The 20449-nt window shown below is 39.8% G+C and overlaps 2 protein-coding genes across 2 annotated transcripts in view; both read left to right on the forward strand.

The window, feature by feature from the left end:
* ANKRD44 (ankyrin repeat domain 44) overlaps window positions 1-9212 on the forward strand; it is an 87053-nt gene extending 77841 nt beyond the window's left edge. Inside the window, exons 22-28 of the mRNA XM_080347118.1 lie at window positions 258-345; window positions 1208-1291; window positions 2687-2832; window positions 3738-3820; window positions 4720-4802; window positions 5976-6067; window positions 8182-9212. Of these exons, the coding sequence (XP_080203244.1) occupies window positions 258-345; window positions 1208-1291; window positions 2687-2832; window positions 3738-3820; window positions 4720-4802; window positions 5976-6067; window positions 8182-8447 (842 nt within the window). The 3' untranslated portion in view covers window positions 8448-9212. The remainder of the gene's footprint in view (window positions 1-257; window positions 346-1207; window positions 1292-2686; window positions 2833-3737; window positions 3821-4719; window positions 4803-5975; window positions 6068-8181) is intronic.
* Window positions 9213-13733: 4521 nt separating this feature from the next.
* PGAP1 (post-GPI attachment to proteins inositol deacylase 1) overlaps window positions 13734-20449 on the forward strand; it is a 28400-nt gene continuing 21684 nt past the window's right edge. Inside the window, exons 1-4 of the mRNA XM_080347223.1 lie at window positions 13734-13914; window positions 16268-16421; window positions 19258-19433; window positions 20060-20231. Of these exons, the coding sequence (XP_080203349.1) occupies window positions 13762-13914; window positions 16268-16421; window positions 19258-19433; window positions 20060-20231 (655 nt within the window). The 5' untranslated portion in view covers window positions 13734-13761. The remainder of the gene's footprint in view (window positions 13915-16267; window positions 16422-19257; window positions 19434-20059; window positions 20232-20449) is intronic.

Consider the following 20449-nt stretch of genomic DNA (forward strand, 5'->3'; position numbering starts at 1 on the left):
TGAAAAATCATACTAGGGCTTATTTTTGGGGTAGCTCTTATTCTTAGGGAAACAGGGTATCTTGCTTCCGCTATAAAAAACCTCAAACCAAAACCAAAAAAAAACCCCACCTGTTTATTATTTTATGACATAGGAGTCCATATACACATTGTGCTCAACTTTGAATTTAGTGTTAAACTCTAATCTGTGTAAGCCTAATATGGATTAAGTGAATGACTTGCTTTGTGCAACGCTGTGACATTTCTGGTCTCTTACAGGTCATGAAAACTGCATCGAGGTACTATTGGAACAAAAACTTTTCCGCACATTCTATGGTAATAGCTTCTCTCCATTGCACTGTGCTGTGTAAGTAGAAATCTCCAGTAACAAATGCTTTAGGATAGGTCTGGAAAAAGTAGCAGTATGAGAAGAAAGCTTTATATTTTTTTTTTCTTTGTTTTTAGATTATTTGCGAATAAGTTTAAAGCTGGTCATAAAATTGGGCTTATAGTAAGACTTCTGCTGAAAAAGTGGCAGAATAAAGTGGTTTTGCATAAATTTAATACATTTAGGCTATTTGATGGAATGCTGATGTGCAATTAAATAGCTGCATTTCTGCTTCCTTTTTGGTTTCTTTTCCCTTGCTTACAACTACAGACCTGTGCCAAATTTAAAATGAAAACATAGGTATGTGTTAGCTATACTATATGTCCAATACTGTTACTAAACGCTGTTCGTTTTCATAATGAAATGAGACAAATTGACAATAATCAGCAAGAGTATTAATTGAGTACATCCATCAAGGAAAAGACGTGTGAGTTGGAAGAGATGCGGCTTTCAGTACCTGAAATATTAGAATAAAGCTTTGTAAGTAGCTATCTGTGACTGAGTGCTTTCCAGATCCAGGTGTGTTTGACATTCAGACTAAAGGATTTTGAAGGTATTAAGGTTTTAATCCTAGGTTTGAGCTGCAATTGCCTTTGTGCATAGTGAATTGCAGGATCAGCTTTGCTTTAGAGCCTGAAATTCCTGGTGGCAGAGGCAGTTTGGTTAAATGGAAAGATGACGAATAATCAGAAACGTGACTAAAAGCATTAAGGCAACGGTATGTTAGGATAACTTCTAAAGAACCAATTGAAAGTATTACTGGGAAGTGAAATAAATGAATATTGGGAAGTGGGACAAGATGTAGACCTTTTACCTTTTTGAAAGTGTATTTCTTTGGCAGAATCAATGATCATGAAAACTGTGCATCACTGCTCATCGGAGCCATCGATGCCAGCATTGTCAACTGCAAAGATGACAAAGGAAGGTAAGAGTTTCCTAAACAAATGGCACTTCACCTTCATGAATCCCTCTAGTATTTTTCATAATTCTTTCTGAACCTCTGGAACTAACCCTTATCCAGTAGAGCTGAGCTCAGATTTATCGTCCTGACTCTTTCAGACAGCAGTTTACACTGCAACACAGTTAAATTGTGGCTCACATGAAGCAAGAATACTATGAAGTGTTCCATTTCATAGCACATGTAAAAAGAAATACAAAAGAAATAGTATTCTGTTTGTTTAGAACAGCAATGACTATGGGCTGCTTCCCCAAACCTGTTTTCTTTGTTAAATATTTAAACACGTTTATCTTTGCTAAATGATGTGGTATGTACACATACCAAAGTATTTATTTAAATGCTTGAATGTTATGTTAGCACTTCCAGGGCACACATCTGAAAATATCTATGCAGCAGAATAATACTGATACAGCAAGAGATTAATTAAAACAAATTCAAGACCTTAAGTAATGGTGATTAGTTACTCCTGTAAGGGTAAGACCACCTCACCTTTACTGATAAGCAGAAACTGGAGTGACACGGTGAGCTGGGTTGTGCACCATCTTTCATCTCTGTTAGTCACGCTTCAGATCCCAAGTACCAGGGGGAGACAGCAAATGAATTCTAGTGTTTCAGTCTTGTGGAAACTGGTAACCTTCAAAATGGATAAAGTTCCTTCTGCATTTTATAGTAATGCTCTTATAGCAGCTTGTTGCTGCAGTATCTCTGACTACAACTTAAAATATTTTAGTCTTCTTAAGCAATGGATCTGTTCTTTTCTGATAGTTCTTCCCATCTTAGGCTTGTTAAAAAAATATCATGGAATCACAGAATAGTTTGGGTTGAAGGGCCCTTCCCAGCCCACCCAGTGCCCCCCCTGCCATGAGCAGGGACATCTGCACCAGCTCAGGGTGCTCAGAGCCCCGTCCAGCCTGGCCTGAGATGATGCCTCCAGGGATGGTTCATCCACCACCTCTCTGGGCACCCCGGGCCAGTATTTTACCACTCTCATTGTAAAATAAAATCAGATGAATAAAAATGAGGGATTGTACTGCTTTTCATATTAGACAGTATGCTCCGCTAAAATAAATATGCTGCTAATATGAGATTCTCCATGGTCTTGTATCTCCACGCTGTCACATCCACCTTCTACTTCCCTTTCTTTCAAGCTTCTATTGCATCAGGACAGAGACTGTAGATGTTATTTAACTTATTTCAGATGCTGCTAGTATAACTAACACATATAACTTTCCCCTGGTGATAACTTTTAAGTTTTGTAGGAAAAATAAAGAAATTAGGAGATCTTGGCGTTTGCAGTTCTTGGGAAAAGAGAAATATTGTCGTTGTTTAGCAACAGCTGTGCTGCCGTTGGTGTCCCCGCAGGACGCCCCTCCACGCAGCCGCCTTCGGGGACCACGTGGAGTGTCTGCAGCTGCTGCTGAGCCACAGCGCGCAGGTGAACGCGGCCGACCAGGCGGGCAGGACGCCGCTCATGACGGCGGCGCACGGCGGGCACCTCGGCGCGGTGGGTACGTACGGCCGAGAGCTACTGCGGTTCCTGTCCCAAACAGCCAGGCGTTGTTTTCCGCTCGTGAAAATGAATGAAGACAAATACAATAAACTGTGTGGATGGCTGTAAGAAGCTACCTTTATATCTGTAAAAAATTTCTTTTGCTTCTCAGCAATAAAATACTTGAGTCTTATTTCCTTCTAAGAGCACACTGTGAAGAGCATGAGGGGAGTAGCAATTCTGTTCTCCTGTTCACTTCCTTGATTTTATGGACCAGTGAAATTACATATGTGAAAAAGATTGTATAACCTTTTTTCTGCTCTACTATAGGAAGTCCTATTCTTGAAACGGCAGCTCTCGGCAGCTGCTTTTTCCAGGCTAGACTGTATACTATAGACACACAGATTAGGGTCATATTGGCTTAACAGAATTCTCTTTTCTCTAGCTTTAACAGCACAGACTCATTTTTTATATTTTTATATATTGCATCTATTTTACCGTCACATTTAATTATTAATCATATAGTAATTAGTTATTAATAATTAATATTTCTAGATTTATTATTGATTATATATTATTTATTATATATTTATAAATCCACTTCGCCCTCTCAAAACAAGATCCACAGTTTTTCTCCAGAGAGGGCGATTCAGGCAGAACTTGCTTATTTGCAGATGGCAAAGTTTGTAAATAAATGAATATATGTTTGAGGCGCTGTGAATCAGCTATTAGCTTTGCCTTTGCTGGCTGATTAGTCTGTTCTCATTCCTTATTTTCAGTTCATGTTCATAAAGTTTACATCACATAAAGGCTTCATTGACGAGTGTGTATTCACACGTATATTGAAATAGTAATTTTTTTCCCTCTGTTTTCACATGTTCGTCTGCCCATTGTTTTTTCATTGATTTCTATTCTATACTTCAGACTTTTTGGTGAACGTTGCCAAGGCTGACCTGACGTTAAAGGATAAGGAGTTGAACACATGTTTGCACTTGGCTAGCAGTAAAGTAAGTTGAAGACCTGTGTGTGGTTCTGTTCTCTTCACAGTCTATATGTGTGTGTGTTTATGCTCCTGGATGGTTTTCTGCAATGGAAATGTAATGGTCAAAGTTGTGGTGAGGAAGGGAATGTTGTTCCAAACTTTTACTCAAGTCTATGTCAAGTTTTAGTGAATTGAGAAACAAGGATGCCTCTTATGAGAGCTGAAACATGAGGAAGGAAAACTAAGAGAAGTGATGGAAAACCCTTTGAGATTTTACCAAATAATCTCACTGGAAAAGAGCTTAACATAGACTCAGTGGCAAAGAAAAATTAAAAAGTATTCTTGTTTCTTATTCTCCAATTTCTGCGGAAAGAACCCAGAATTTTCCCTCATGGTCTGCAGCAGTAAAACCAGAGGCATTGATTAGATTGGTGGTGGTGTCTTTTCCCACCCTTACTTCCTCTTAATACCAATTGCTACTGCTGTTTGTGCAAGAGAAAACATTAATGGGATTCCCTCTCTGGGGCTTTTTCTTTGACTGCTGTTCACAGATGGGATTCCAGGGTGATAGGATTGCTCCAGTTTCTGCAGACACGTGAGCCTCGCTGAATTCTCGAGGTCCTTCACCTGCCAGGGCTGTAGGATGAGCATCTGCAACTTGCTGTGCTGGAGCAGTATCACAAATACTGCCCAGAGCTGTATTATTGCCAAGGTTTCGTTGTTAGAGGTCTCATACTGAAGGGGATTTTGTAGTAGCTTATTAGAAAGGCATCCTTATAAGCTGAGTAACATGTATTTCAAGTTGAGTTATTAAATTTCACTTCTATTTGTAACATTTCTTTTGCTTCAATTTCAAACTCTTCAACAAAGTAACACCTTTTGGTTTTTTGTTGTTTGTTTGGTTTGGTTTTTTCTCAACTACAGGGTAATGAAAAATGTGCCTTGTTAATACTTGACAAGATACAAGAACAGAGCCTTATTAATGCAAAAAATAATGCATTGCAGACGTAAGTATAGCCTGAACCTCTCAAGTTCAGTTGACTTACCAGCAGATTCTGATTTATCATTTCAAGTTCACGTCTCAGATTTTTCCATAGAACAGTTAATTTCTGATGTTTTTGAGTGCTTGCCCTTGAAAAGACTAGATTTGTATTGCATTTTCATTGTTAATTTGGTTCCTTTTATGCCAATTCTATACGTGGCTTGGCGTAAAAATTATATGAGGTCATTTATTTGAAGGCTGCGTCCAAGTGTCTATTAATCATGTGAATGCGTAAGTATACATCTGGTATTTCCTAGCTTTTTGAGCTTCACCTTAAACCTAGATAATTTATTTAGACTTCAGGTGGGTACAGTTAATTTTCGGAGGTTTTTTTAGGTGATAGCTTATGTGCAACTCCTGTCCATACCATACATTATCAGCAGAGGTAGAACCATCGATTTTCTTACTCCGGCTGCAGCTGTTTGACTGGAAATGGGGAATCCCACAGGAGGAGATTCAGTCACGAGTTCAGGTGGTAGATCATCTAATGTTTGCAGTAGAATTCATTCCATCTCAGCCCTTTTTCCCTCTTCCAATATGGAGTTGTTTTTCTTGTTCCACTAGCTGTCCCCAAGCAGGGGCACTGGGTGTTGTCCCACAAAGGGAGCGAACCAGTGATTATTTTTAATTTCATAGAATCATATAATAGTTTGGGTTGGAAGGGACCTTCAAAGGTCATCTAGTCCAACCTCCCTTTTTTCCCAGTTGGTAACAGAGATTAGCTATTGAGTATTCAAGGATAAAAAGACAATACGGTAATTTTGAACCGTCTGTAGTAGGCAGCATGAAGGATGGAACGAAGGCATTTCTTCAGTCTTAGATCCATTTTCCTTTTAAATTTCAATTGTGTCCTGCAAACAGTGGGAAAATGAGAGCTTTTAAAGAAAGCCTTAAGTATTAAGCAATCCATGTGTTTGTAAAGGTAATTATCTTTGTCTTGCACGTATGTTTTATAGATGTGGAGCATGAGGATTATTTTAAAGGCCGTACTATAATTTAATTTCTACAATATAATTGTAATGATGCAAAAAAGGAAAACATTCTCTTTCAGATGTCGGGTAGGCTTGAAGCATTATCTACCTTTATTTAGAAAGCCTGTTTTAAAGTGCTCTTGAATGTAGTTGTTTTGTCTTTGTAGACCTCTCCATATTGCTGCCCGAAATGGCTTAAAGATGGTGGTTGAAGAGCTGCTGGCCAAAGGGGCATGTGTCCTCGCAGTAGATGAAAATGGTAAGTAAATAAGACACTTTGACAATCTGTAAAACCCAACAGGTAATTTTACAACAGACAAAAGGAATAGATTTAGAAACTGATGATAGGTATTATTGATGCTTTTATCCTTCCAAGAACAGACAATGAGCTGTGTGAGTACCCATTAAAAAAAGAATCAAGATACTATTTGTTTTTCTTTAATATAAAAATGTATTCCAAACATCACGGCAGTCCCTTTTACTGTTCATTTTGCATGTACTGTCAACAGCTAGTCTTTTTTAATGCTCGAGTGCAGTGGTAACTTGAATTTCCTAAACATGCAAGTGGCACCGGATAATTCTGACGCCTTGCAGAAGAATTAAGGATTATGCATTCAATCAGCGCATGTTTTAATGGGTAGGAAGAAAACCATCAACATATGTTTGATTGTGTCCTAGTTCATTCTGAGATCAAAGCTTGTGCTTACAAATTGTCTGGCTTAATCCAAGATACAAGTAATTTACTGTTGCCTCATAAAATACACGATTAGTTAATGAATCTGGTAATTCTGTTTCAGATCTCAATGAAGTCCTTCCGTAAACGTTGTAAAGCCCATAAGGGCTGTGCTTCTGTAATTAATGTTTGCAAAAATGTCTTCCTGAAATAAGCTGGTCTTTCTTAAAATACTGACTTCATGGCATTTATGTAACAATTCGGTACCTCCATCTTCCCATATCTGTAACGTTTCAATAATAACACTCACCCATCATTGCAAGATATTTGAGATCTATGGATTAAAAGAATTGAGTGGTGAGTATTTACTATTAACCAAACGCTTCCTAGATATACTTGCATGAATGAGTCCCACTGAAGCCACCTGGGCCACAACCTCATTTTAGAGATGGGGACAGGAAAATGAACCAGCCTAGTTTCTAACCACAGTTTTTATCGCTAAAATTGTACATACAGATCCAGCTAATTTGAATGTATGTACGGAGTGAAAATCAAGTTTAAATTTTATACACAATTATTCCAGGAACAACTGTGTATGCAGTTTAAAAGAGAGAAATGTAAGTGCACTCTTAGTATAAATACATCTCTAAGGAATATTCACACTTGGAACTCTGTGGAAGATGAAGTCCGTTCGCTGCAGTCAGTGCTTAAATGTGGGTGGTTTGGTACAAACCTGTACCGAGGTTTGTCCACCAAACTGCTCTGCCCCGCAGGCGTTCTCAGCTTTAGCCATCTTCAAAAGAATGTGTTTGCTCTTGGTATAAAGGAAGATTTGTTGTGAAGTGCTGGAGTACTAAACAGCAGCCAGTAAAATGGATAGAGAGCAAGTGTCATCAGCTTACTGCTGTCCAAGATTTCTATATGGGCAGAGCTGCTTTAGGGGCAGAGCTTGGATAGGAGCCATGTTAAACTGCAGTGAAGAGCAGCATTTAGTAGCTCCCCAGTTCTTTGTTTTACTGATATCTGGAGAATATTAACTTTGTATTTAAAGTGTATGCCATACTTTCTGAATACAGACATTATTCTAACATAATGTAAATTTGGGTAACTAAACACCCATGTAGTCATACCTGCTATACATTTACCACGTGCACCGGTCTAATTAATTTATCTCCTAATTTAATTCCTAAATAAATTGCTTTCTGAGTTGAGGAGATACTCAACTGATTAGTCTTTAAAATCATTTGCTTACTACTTCAAAATGTTTTTTAAACTAATATGTTTTATGTTCTAACGGAAGTCATTGTTCTCAGAATGAGACTTGTTCATACGCACAGAAACCGAAGCTGGTTTCTGTCCCTGTTGCTGTACTCCCCCTGTTCTGTACCCATCCCACTGCCTGTGCCATAGACCTGTGTTTAGCAAATGCTTTTATTCATATTGTAAAGTCTGTTTGCTGCCTGATTTAAAAAAAAAAAATAGCGCTTGTTGCGGTCACATTGATTTAAATGCTCCGTAAAGTGTGTATTGCCCCAGCATGTCTAATTTAAAATAAGTAACATACCCCTGTTGCCTGGCATGATTGTACCGAACATACATCTCCTGCTCCCGACGTCACGTAGAGATGTATCTGAGGAATGCCGGGTGCCGCTGGCGGTTCCCGCAGTACTAACCGTTGCCTTGTCTGCGTTTGTGCCCAGGTCATACGCCAGCCCTGGCTTGCGCTCCTAACAAAGACGTGGCTGACTGCCTGGCACTCATTTTGGCTACCATGATGCCTTTTTCTCCTTCCAGTTCAATGACGGCTTTCAACTTCGTTTGTTTTAAAAAAGACAATTTGGGCAGGACGCATCTCTGCGATGGCTCCAGTCTGAGTAGCATTAACTCTTACAATAAGCCCTTGAGTAATGACGTAGGAACAGAGGATGGATACAATGAAAATGATTCGGATTCTGAAACATTTTGACCTTTTGGTATTCAAAACCTTTTTTTTTTTTTCATTATGATTTCATTTCAGCTTTATTTTTGTCTTTTTAAACAGCTTAAATCCCATGGCTACATTCTTAACTATTATTCTTGACAAGTAGGTATTCAAAGATTTGGAGTGTTGAGGAGAATCAAGCCTTTAAATAACAAAAGTTAGAGGGATTTCTCAGAACATAATCCCATCAATGTTCTGCAGCTTTTCAGCTTCCTCATGTTTGCTTTAGGCCCGAAGTGCCCCTGTGGAAAGTCTCTACCTCTTCTTTTAAGTAGAAAAAGGGAAGATGCCTTTTTTCGACAGCACAAATAGACAGGGAACTGTTTGTAAAAAGTTCTCAAATGCTTTATCTGTACATTTAGCTCATTAGTATTTCCAGTGTAGCCTTCATCGATTTGAGCATCACCCCTTTCCTCTGTTTGTCTGTTTCCTGCTTCCAGGGGCTCTGTTAATTAGATTTTATTTTTCTTTCTTTTTTTTTTTAATACAAACCAAAGGTGAAATTGTAAATCTTAAAACTGCCTGTATTACTTTTCTACAGGAAACGAAACCTTTCACATCCTGCATGTATTAAGCACTTAAGCCTACAGAAGGCACTTTTTACAGTTCTTAGTTGCAGCACACAATTAGAAAAATATAGTTATAAACTCTCTAGGCCAAATTCTGCTTGTCTTACCATATTTTCCCAAAGGCATTGGTGGAAGCACTTGTGTAAAATTAAAATCACTTGGCCCTTATTTTTTTTTTCAATTCAGCACAAGCATGTACAGTTGATTTGCACTACAGCATTACGGTCATTAGATGTTTGTGTCACCTTAGCCATTAACCATGAATCTACTACCAGGGAAAAACAATTGGGGAGGGGAAATATCAGGTGTAGAAAAAGGCCTATGTAACAATTTATAATGACTTGCCAACTCAAATGGATTTGTTTTTTCCTTTTCTATGCTAAAAGAACTTATTTTTACTGCAAACAGTATCAAATTTTAAAATACTTTTGCCAGTGTTTGGATTAACAGAGCAAAGGCAAAGCAATGAAAGCCTAACACGAAAAGTTGAAAGCCCAGATCCCAGTGTACCATGCAGGAGATGGGAAACCCATGCTAAAAAAGCCTGTTGTCACCAGCTTTTAAAGCAATGTCAACTTTGTGAATATGTTTACTCCTTCTGCCAAAGTTTCTAGGTCAAATGGACCACGACCCTCCTCTGCAACTGATGTACAAAAGGAAGGATGAGACTTTGTAAACAAAAACTAAAACTAAACAAAAAGCTATCAACCAGCTGTACCAAGAGGACCAAAATGCTTCAGTAATTAAATGGAAGACTTTGCTACTATTTTTTTTTCTTCAAATGTGAGTGACATAATGAAGTAGTTTTTCTAAACCATAAAACATAAACTTTTGTGGTAATGAATAATCTTGAGCGAACTTTACATTTTACGACGCAGGTTTCAAGTTGACATTTGTAACTGATGATGTGTTGACCACAGTTTGTTTGGTTGTTGGTTTTTTTGTTCAGACAAAAGAATATGTTTATATGCTTTTAATGTAAATGAATTGATATTTATTTGAAATGAAACAAATGGCCAGGAAAAATAACCTATGGCTTGTTCTCCTACTTAGCATTTGTGCGTATTATTTGGCGTGATGCGAAATGAAATGTGAATCTAGGCAAGACTGATGGCCTGAGCAGAAAAAGGAAGGGCTGAGGCACTTCAGATTGCCCATTTTCTGGGATGGAACGCAAGGAGAAAGTGTAAAAGCAGAAAGCAAAGCACCTTCCCTTATTTAAGAGCAGAAGGAAGAGATCCAAGCCCTTGCTATAATTGCGCTTTTGAGCCACGTTCCACTGAATTATTAAAAATCTGTTGGCAGATTGCAGCTCTTGAATTAGGAAAAATATTTACGTATTGAGTTCATTTTGCCATGCTAAAATCCAGTAAGATTTCCTTACCAGTAGGTAAAATTAAATATTGTTTCTTTGAACATTAAAAATTTCCAAAGTTTACAACAACAAGTCACAAGGAATAGTGTCTGTGAAGGTGAACGTTTCTTTTCCCTCAGCTCTATATTTTCTACAGAATGACAGAGCACCTGAACCCCTGGTTTTCTCCTCAGAAATAGCACAGAATAACATTTTAATGATGGAATTTTCTCAACGGTTTTGCTTTTAAAAGTTGAAAAACAGCAATAACCACCATACTTTAAGCACTGAAAATGCCAGGAGAGATCAGTTGCTAAAGATTTCGGTGGCGTCTGTTCACAGGATCAGCCTTTTAATCTTATTTTAACCAGAGATATAGGTAGGCTCCTTGGCAGGATTATAAATCTCATCCTGAAATTCAGCAAGTTATTCTATCCTACATGAAGTTGCTTCATTAGGAGAAAACCAGCCCTCTTTACTAAGAGGATGGTGTCTTATTTTAAATGGCCATTTAAAAAAATTCAGTATTTTTACTTGCTACCACGCTGAGTTATTGAAAATATTTCTGTATGTTTGCAATACCTCGTAACTCTGGTAATTGCGTAGAGCAAGAGCTGCTGCCTCTCAATGACGTTACAGAGCACAGGTGATCACTGAATGACTTTGATCCTTCTAGGAAACAAATCTAATAATTACAGACTAAACTCTTCCGTAAACTAACAATGATCTAAGTATGCAATGTTCCAGAAATAGGATTTGTTAGCATCTTAAGGGCATTGGGAAAGTAATGTTTCGAGTACGGTGTATTTAGGAGGAAAACTGTCACGAGCCAGACACTTGGAAGTGCTCAGTATTGGTCTATCCCACATCTCACCAGTTACCAGAACCCCATTTTTTGTATGCTAGTACATAAATCTGCAATATAATTTATCACTTTTAGAAACAGATTTGTAATGTAGACCAGGTATTTAAGCATGGGAATAATTTTACTCTTGTAAATAATCACCTCGCCTTTCTGCAGACGTTTTACAAAAGTTAATCGTATGTAGTTGTTGCACTTCACCCCGGATCCTGCAGTTTCTGGTATGTGGATGACTTGTGTGTGTGCAGCAAGCAAAGGGTGTTTGGGGAGGGTTCAGCAGGATCGTTTTAACCACAGCAGGACGGGGTCCCAAGTCTCTCTCATAAATACCAAGTTCCAACCTCCAGACTGCCTGAAATTGCTGTGAAATAGCTCAGGGGATTTCTGTTCATCGCTACTAAAAGGGCAGCGTAATGTGTTTGGTACTTTTGAGCAGTAAACAACTGCCAGATGACTGATTTAGAACAAACACATGAAATGAATTGTTTATCCATTGTACTGTTGAGAAACTTGGTTATGTATCTTGCAGATGATTTTTTTTTTAAAATTGTGATTTTTATTCTTAGTCATGTAAGAAATATTAGAGTGCCTTTTTATATTTGTGTATTATGGAAATGTTTTGTGAAACTTGTCTCTTTTTTTTTTTTCTTTTTCATTTGAGTGTTATAAAAGCAATATATTACCAGTAAATTTTAATTTCAGACCTTCTTTGAATGTATAAAGTGTTTCTTCTTTTCATATGTTCTACCTGCATTGAAATGAAAATTAATATGCTAAATTTCTATAGGAATAATGTATAATTTTTGCAGTGCTGAAAATGCTTTCTTATTACACACAAAGTAAACCTTAGGTCAGTGTTATAGGAAAGGGCGTTTTAAACTAGTGACAATCTGAGTGTGTGTATAAAATGTAATTTTATGCATTTCTTATGCAGTGATCTACATATTAAAGCCAATATCTTATGTTTTGTAGGTTTTGTCTTATATTTTATGCTTTAGCATGTGCAATATATCTTTACAAACCATGGTGATACCAATCTGGTGCCAGTGTTATATTTTGCATAACATTTGTAATAAACAATATAAAATATTGTTGGCTGGTTTCTGTGGGGTTTTGTCAGTGTTGTTTGCTTTTGTAAATCGAAGATTAAGGACTTGGGTAAACATCACACACAAAATGAGGAAAAAGACTTCAGCGAATGACTTGGAATTCAACCTGAATCTTCTCAAGCACAGTTTAGTAACTTTTTCGACTACTGAATGCTGTATTAATGTAATGAAGAACCCTAACTGTAAACTACTCTTGCAATGCATTCAGATGGCTATTTTTACAAATAAAAATGGTACAAATACTGTTGGAAAACTGAGTAAATTTTGTTTCTTGTAAAGGGGAGGGAAAGGCCTAAGTACTTAGCAGTGAAGGTGAAAATGCAACTATACATATTTCTACTTTGTACTTCCCTCATCTGTAACAACCCCGTGTCTTATTACGCTGATGTTAGTGTTGCCTCCTCTGTGGATTGAAAACAAACATACACCAAAACAAACCCAAAACCCAGCCACAACAAACAGTTACATTTTTTGTCAGATATTAAATATTTTTCTCTTAGTTTTCATTGCTGAGCAACACCAGATATGCATTAGGGTGGGGCGGCTGTCCCAGAAACTAAGAAGCAGTGAAGAGTTCCTAACGATAGTTAAAAGTACTAAGTTGCAGGAAGTGTTTAATTAAAGCAAACAAACAAAACTAGTGAGAAAAACTCACTCTGGGCTTTAAGAAAGAAAGACAAGGAATTACCGGAGAGAGTCCAGCGGTGGCTATGAGGATGCTGAGGTGTCTGAAGCATCTTTCTGATGAGGGGAGACTGAGAGAGCTGGGGCTCTTCGGCTGGAAAAGCTGAGAGGAATCTGATCAGTGTTTATAAATATCTCAGGGTGGGTGTCAGAGGATGGACCAGACTGTTCAGTTGTGCCCGACAACAGGGTGAGGGGCAACGGGCACAGACTGAACACAGGAGGCTCCATCTGAACATGAGGAGAAACTCGTTCGCTGGGAGGTGCCAGAGATCCTGTGTGATCTGCTCTGTGACCCTGCGTGAGCAGGTGGGTTGCACGGGGGGCTCTCCAGAGGTCCTTCAACCCCAAGCAGTCTGTGATTCTGCGGTTGTCGGCAAGGTGAAGCACACGGCTCTACCGCTGCAGTGCTACGGCTCGCCCTCCCTATCATGGCGGACACGCCTCCCCCCCGGGGAAAACCCGTTGGTAGGTTCCTGACCTCCCCGTAATGGCTCCCGCCCCACGCGACATGGCGGACGGACCCTCCCCAGCCCGGGGGATCGGCAGCCGGCCCAGCCCGGACCTTCCCAAGATGGCGGCCGCCCTCCCGCTGCCGCCGGCCGCCAGGTCGTGTCGCCAGCCCGCCCCGCCTCCCGGGCGGTGCCGCTCCCCGCCCCGCCGCGCCTGTGTGCGCGGAGCGCCCGCGGCAGGACGGGGGCTCCGCTCGCTCCGCGCCGCGATGGGGCGGGCGGGCCGCTGGCTGCCCGCGGTGGCTGCGCTCTTCTACGGGGCGCTGGCGGCGCTGGTGCTGCTGGGGGTGCGGGACGTGTTGTTGCTCTACGAGGAGAACCGGTGTAGCATGACCTACATGTACGAGTACCCCGAGTACCTGGTGAGTGCGGCGGCGGGAGGCGCTGAGGGAGCGGCGGGCGGTGTAACAGGTGGGAGGGAGCCCGGCGGCCTTGAGGCGCCGATGGGTGTGTGAGGCGCTGCCTCGGCCGGCTCCTTCCCGCCGCTGAGGGGAGGAGAGCAGCCCCGAGCGAACAGGGGGCGCCTGGCGGGCTGTCCCGGAACGCTGGGGTCAGCCCGCTCGCCGGGGCGGGCCCTGCAGAACGGCAGGCTGGAAGTGGGATTTAAAAAGAGAGTTTTGGTTTGAGGGGTCGGTGCGTTTTGTAAAATGCGCTGCTTTGGCTGCGTCATTCGGTGCACCTTGGGTTGCTGTAGGAGCTGGCTACCTGTGAAGCGATGAGGTGGTTCACACTGCGACCCGTACAAAAGAAAACGAGTGGAAAAGCTTCTAATTGTCTAACCTGTAGTTACCTGTAGTTCTGGTAAAACCGGCCAAAAGCTCAAAGGAAGAGGCCGCGCCAGGTCTTTTGACCAGGTCTTTTGCCTGGGAGCTTCAGTCCTTTCTGTGAGTTTACAGATTGCGAAACAACTAACGTGTCAAAAAAGTGATTAGCTGAGATTCATCTACGAGTGTCTTTCTCAAGCCAGAGGGCGGTTGCGCAAAGTCTTCTTGGTGAGCGCTTTGTCCCACAGTTCATGGCAGGACTTGTAAATCCACCTGCGGTCGCTCTCGCTTTGCTAACCAAGCCTTTTAGAAACCTCTTTGAAGCCCCCTTGGAAAACCTGAGATCAGTTTGGGAGAGAGGACTGCCAATGGAACTGCTGTTTTCCAGGCAAGATATGGTTTAATAGCGCGAGGATGTAAATATGTGAGTATATGTAGGTTCACAACTAGTGCTGCATGCAGCTGTTAGAAAACAATTTCTGTTTTTTAGTAGTAGTTCTTACTACAGGATTTTCTGTCCTATCAAAAGCATAATTTGGTGGCTCCTTAAGCATTAATTTAGCGTTATCTAGGATATAATTCATGCTGGAAAAAATATTAAGTATCCTAAATAATATTCTGAAGTAGGTTGCAAGCTGGCTTGCGTAGTAAAGAAGATCTCAAAGTGAAACCTTAGTACCTAAATTGGTAGTGAAGCAGCAAGTTAATTTTTGTATCTATTAACCTTCATTTGCTAATCTTGGCATAGTCCTGTTAACCTACGAAAGAAAACCTTGCCGTAGCTGCAAGGGTTGTTAGGTCAGTGCTGTAGGACACAATTGTTTAAGCAACTATAAATGCTTAACTACTACATGGTAAGTTTTCAGATCTCCCAGCAGCCAAAACCCACTTCAGCTTCAATCTGAAGCCAACCGGCTGAAAGGTACCAGCCAAAAATCTCTGTGATGTTATTGGAGGTTGCCTGAAATTCTCGTCTGCCACTACACATCTTTTGTATTTACTCGTTGCGTCAGGACTTAAATTCTAAGCATCTTCAGGCAATGTTGTGCTGGTAAGAGGCGTGAGGCTTGAGGGTCAGCAGCAGTTCCATGCAGGAGATGCATGTGACCACTGGCTGTATTGCCCTCAGAATTTCTGTTCCCTGAAAAATCACTTTTACTGTGTGAAAAACACTACGAGGGGGTAGAAAGTCTGAATTTGTCCGGGTTTGCTAAGGCATTATACATCTCAAATACGCCTTTATTGTTGGAGGTGTTGTCTGTGTAATTGTTAATGTCTTTGTGATGCTGGCGTTGGTAGGAAACCACAAGGTAGGAATTTGGGGTGGAAGAAACCTGTCCTCCCTTCCAGCTTTGGTATCACATTACAAAACAAGTTAGTTGTGAGGGCTTTTTCACATCAGCCCAACTTCTTTAGGAAGCAGGGTGAAAAATGGAGCCTACGGCAACATTGCAAAAAGTTACCCTAGCTCATTACAATCAATTATATAACCGATGTTTTGGGAATTCAGAATTTAAAACTACCGTCATGGAAGATGAACGTGTGTTTTCTTTTGGAATTAAGCGTTCCCTTTTTGCTGTAATATTTGAGCACCATGATTTGTAGAAAAAAACCCCAGTATTTTGGTAGTACAATTCTCATGGATTGCGTAGGTTTTGCTTTCAATATTGATGCAAAGAAGGTCCTTAAAAGTTGGGTTTTGACATGATTCTTTTTTCTTTCCCCTGTAGTATAAGACATAGTTATACCTATTTAAACAAAAAACGTGATACTTTATTTTTAATTTTTTTTTTTAAAGCAAAACCCGGGTTTTCATTTTGTATGCTTTAGACTGTAAGTTAAACCAATGCATAAACCATAAGCCAGATTTAAATTACCAAATAGCCACTGTATTTTCTTGTTTGCCACAATATAGATGAGTTAATTAGTTTCTTTTAAACTTATGCAACAGAAAATAAAATTGCCGAAGAAAACAGCCAGACGATACCCAGCGTATGAGCTGTATCTCTATGGAGAAGGGAACTATGCAGAAGAAAATAAAAATCTCCTATTGACGGGAATTCCAGTTCTCTTTCTTCCCGGGAATGCTGGCAGCTACAAACAAGGTAAGTTATTAGATGTCTTTCAAAGAGCAATCAGATTTCTGCATTACTTAATGGCAAGAAGTTTTCTGTTTGAAATAACATCAACAAAATGGTTGATCGTATTATGGTGTAGATATCCTTGTTAGTCTGTCGTTAAAAGACTTCATTTTTGTTCAAAATCTGTTGTACAGTTGAGAGATAATGTTTTTCTGGGGTAAGACTTTGACTTTTGGAGGCCAGAAGCAGCGCGGTTTGTGCCGTGCTGTGGCAGCTCTGCACCATTGCAGTGGATTTGATCACAAAGTTCTCATTGGTTTTGATTTGAACGAGGGTTATGCCAAGTAAAACAAGACCTGAATTTGATTAGAAGGAACTGAACCAGCGATTATCTGTGATGTGATGTTATTGCATGCTATATAGAAATAAGCATCAGCTTGTGGTTTGCCCTGTTATCTCCATTGTTTCTTACCTCTTGATGCAGTAGCATTTTTTCCATAGCATCATCTTCCCACTTTACACAGAACCAGCTTTTCTTTTCCAGATCATTGCCTCCAATGCTTCTAGGCTTCACATGAAAAGAAGGGATAGTTTTAAAGCATTCTTGTAGCTCATTGTAAATACTGAAGTCAGTGGTTTGATGAACATGAAGTATTGTGTTTATTCAACTATCTGGTATTCCTTCCAGGCTGGGTTTGGCAGACTGTTATTTTTGTTCTCTAAAATGTGCTTCAAAACAGTTTCTCTCATGATTTTAGCAAAATTGATGTGTGTGTATGGGGAAAACCACCACAAAATCACAGAATGTCAGAGATGGGAAGGGCCCTGGAAAGCTCATCCAGTGCAATCCCCCCATGGAGCAGGAACACCCAGATGAGGTTACACAGGAAGGTGTCCAGGCGGGTTGGAATGTCTGCAGAGAAGGAGACTCCACAACCCCCCTGGGCAGCCTGGGCCAGGCTCTGCCACCCTCACCGAGAAGAAGTTTCTTCTCAAATTTAAGTGGAACCTCCTGTGTTCCAGTTTCTACTCATTGCCCCTTGTCCTACCATTGTTTGTCACCCAGAAGAGCCTGGCTCCATCCTCCTGACACTGCCCCTTTCCATATTGATCCCCATGAATGAGTCCCCCCTCAGTGTCCTCTTGTCCAGCTCCAGAGCCCCAGCTCCCTCAGCCTTTCCTCACACGGGAGATGCTCCACTCCCTGCAGCATCTTGGTGGCTGCGCTGGACTCTCTGCAGCAGTTCCCTGTCCTGCTGGAACTGAGGGGCCACAACTGGACACAAGATTCCAGCCTAAACCCTGATCTCTTGCTGTGATAATTTTTCCTTGTATTTGCACTGAACTGGAAGGCTGACTTGTCAGATTTCAGAGAACCTTTACAAAATTATTTTCTTTGAGAACATACCTGCTTCACTTACAACAGAGAAAAATATATTATCAACTCCTGCTTTCAGAAAACCCATCTAGCTTGTCAGGCTCAATAGCATCCAAAGAGAGTTATGAACATAATGATGACAGATACCATACAATCTTGTGTAATTGTGCGTAAACTTTTGCAAATCTTCCATGAATTAGTGCTGCCTCTAAAAACCCAACAGTACATCACTGTGCAGGAAGTACAATGGTACTTTCAGGGTATGTTAGAAATCAAAAGGAAGTAGATGAAGAAAAACTTAAACTAGGTGAGTAGAAGTACTAGGTGCCGTGGTTATAATGTGCCAATTGAGATCAGTAAATATTTAAATACTTATTATGTACTTAGAGACATTGATTTAGTGAAACTGGCAATAAGCCATACGTTCATTTTTCAAAATCTTTGTTAAAATAAGTTGTTCTCCCTTAAATTAGTGGCTCAGAATAGATTTTGCTTTATTATGGATTTTATGAAAATTAATATTTCGTTCAGAACTTATTGCGGGATAACACATTTTACTTCTGATACCTGAATGGGCAGAGAAGGTGGTGTTGTTATTTTCTTATTTGTTTAAGATATATTCGTATTTGCTGAGCGATGAAGACAGAAGTGCTAATGCTGCCTTTGCTGGATTTGTTATTGTGAGGTGTTACAGGCACTTTTGAAACACGTCAATTCATCGTCTTTCATGGCCACTAAAATGAACCTTTGAAAATGTACAAAATTCAGACTCTAAGTAAAAGAAGTTGGTCTAGTTTAGTTGCTGGGAATGAAGCTGAGATTGTGAGAACAAAGGTCCTGAGTTCTGTTTAGGAAACTGTCACACACTTGCCTTTTGATCTTTGGCAGCATTCTTGTTCCTTTTACTATGGCTTCTGAGGTATAAAGTGGTGATATTTATCTCGTAAACACGTTTTAGGTCTTTTCAAATAATTTCAAAGGTGTTCTTATTGCTGATTAGGTTTAGGACAGCCTAGCAGCAGCAGTGCTTCTAGAGCTGGAGTCAAGAGCACTCGTTCTGTCACCTTGTCCTGGTGGCATTAAAAAGGTACAAATGAGATGACAAAAGCAGCCTTCAGGTGGAGGAACATAATCTTTGATTTTATATCCGTCTTTTTTTATCAGAGAGATTCTTATAAAAATAGGAAATAATTATTTCTTTTATCTTTTTACGATTTGGTTCTGACAGTGACTTTCTGATTCTTTTGCTCTCATTATTTATATCTTCAAATCTGTTTTTGTAACACAAGTGTGATTGCATGTTAGGAAAGAGCTTATTTGCTTTTGGTTGTCTTTCATCATTTTTTTAAATGATTTGAGATGGACAATGGATTTAAGATAACATTTGTTTCTTAATATATTATATATTTGTGTTTGCTTACCAATGATGGTAATAGGCAGTGACTGCTAGACTGTTCTAATTGATGTGGTTTCTTTTCCCAGTACGTTCTCTTGGCTCCATTGCACTTAGAAAAGCAGAAGATATTGACTTCAAGTATCATTTTAATTTCTTCAGTGTCAACTTTAATGAGGAGTTGGTTGCATTGTACGGTGGTAGTCTGCAAAGACAGACCAAGTTTGTGCATGAATGCATAAAAGTCATTCTTAAGCTGTACAGGGTAAGTAGTGACGTGCTGAATAACATACTTGCATTTTGGAACGGAAGTCTGGGCTGCCTTTTCTGCTGGGAAGCTGAAGAATGACGAAGAAGGGAGGGGGACATTACAATGTGTGGAGATAATCAAATGTGATAATAGTGCAATAGAAAAATGCTGCTCTTTAATAGGTTTTTAATGCTTGTGACGATCCCAGAGCATTGGTGTTACGTTTTATATTGTGTTTCTAAATAAATACTTTGCTGCACAATGTATGCTTTTTTTGGTAGTGGAGATGAAAAACTTCCCTAGCTTATGAAAATATTAATATAGCATCACCTTACAGCCACTTTTCTCTAGGAAAGTTCTTTGGTAGCCTATGTCTGTAAGAGTTCGAGAAATTAAAATATGCTGAAGTTTCCTATGCTTACACACCTATATAATATTGCCTTTTGAGCTGCAAACTTCAAGTTAATCCTGATTTTTGAGGTAGCAATGAAATTTATATTCATTTTATAAACTTTTCGATACTAGTTATATTATCATCCTTGAGAGACGTAAGTTAATCTGGGGCGGGGGTTGAAGTACAACTGATAACCATAGTTCAGTGTCAAATCTCTTTTTATGTGTCTAATTACTCTTTACTTAAGGATCGAGAATTTGCACCAACCAGCGTTGCAATAGTAGGTCATTCCATGGGTGGTCTCGTTGCAAGAGCCTTGCTTACTCTGAAGAATTTTAAGCCTGAACTTATAAACCTCCTCATTACACAAGCCACGCCTCATGTTGCACCTGTAATGCCTTTAGACAAATACCTTACTGGTAAGTATTGCAGATTATCTAATTATGTTGTGTTTCTTTGATCCTCTCAAGCATTAATTGGTGAGATTTTTGCAAATCAACAGCAAATTGCGCTGGTTTCCGTAGTGTAATTAATCTATTCCTTTGTTACTCAGGTGGTTGGTTGAGAGCACTAGAATACTGAGAGAAGGTGTTATGTAAAATGGGTTATGTGGACTGGAGCTCTCAATAATTCATAA

The sequence above is a fragment of the Nesoenas mayeri genome, assembly GCF_963082525.1.
Source record: "Nesoenas mayeri genome assembly, chromosome: 6".
Lineage (NCBI taxonomy): Eukaryota > Metazoa > Chordata > Aves > Columbiformes > Columbidae > Nesoenas > Nesoenas mayeri.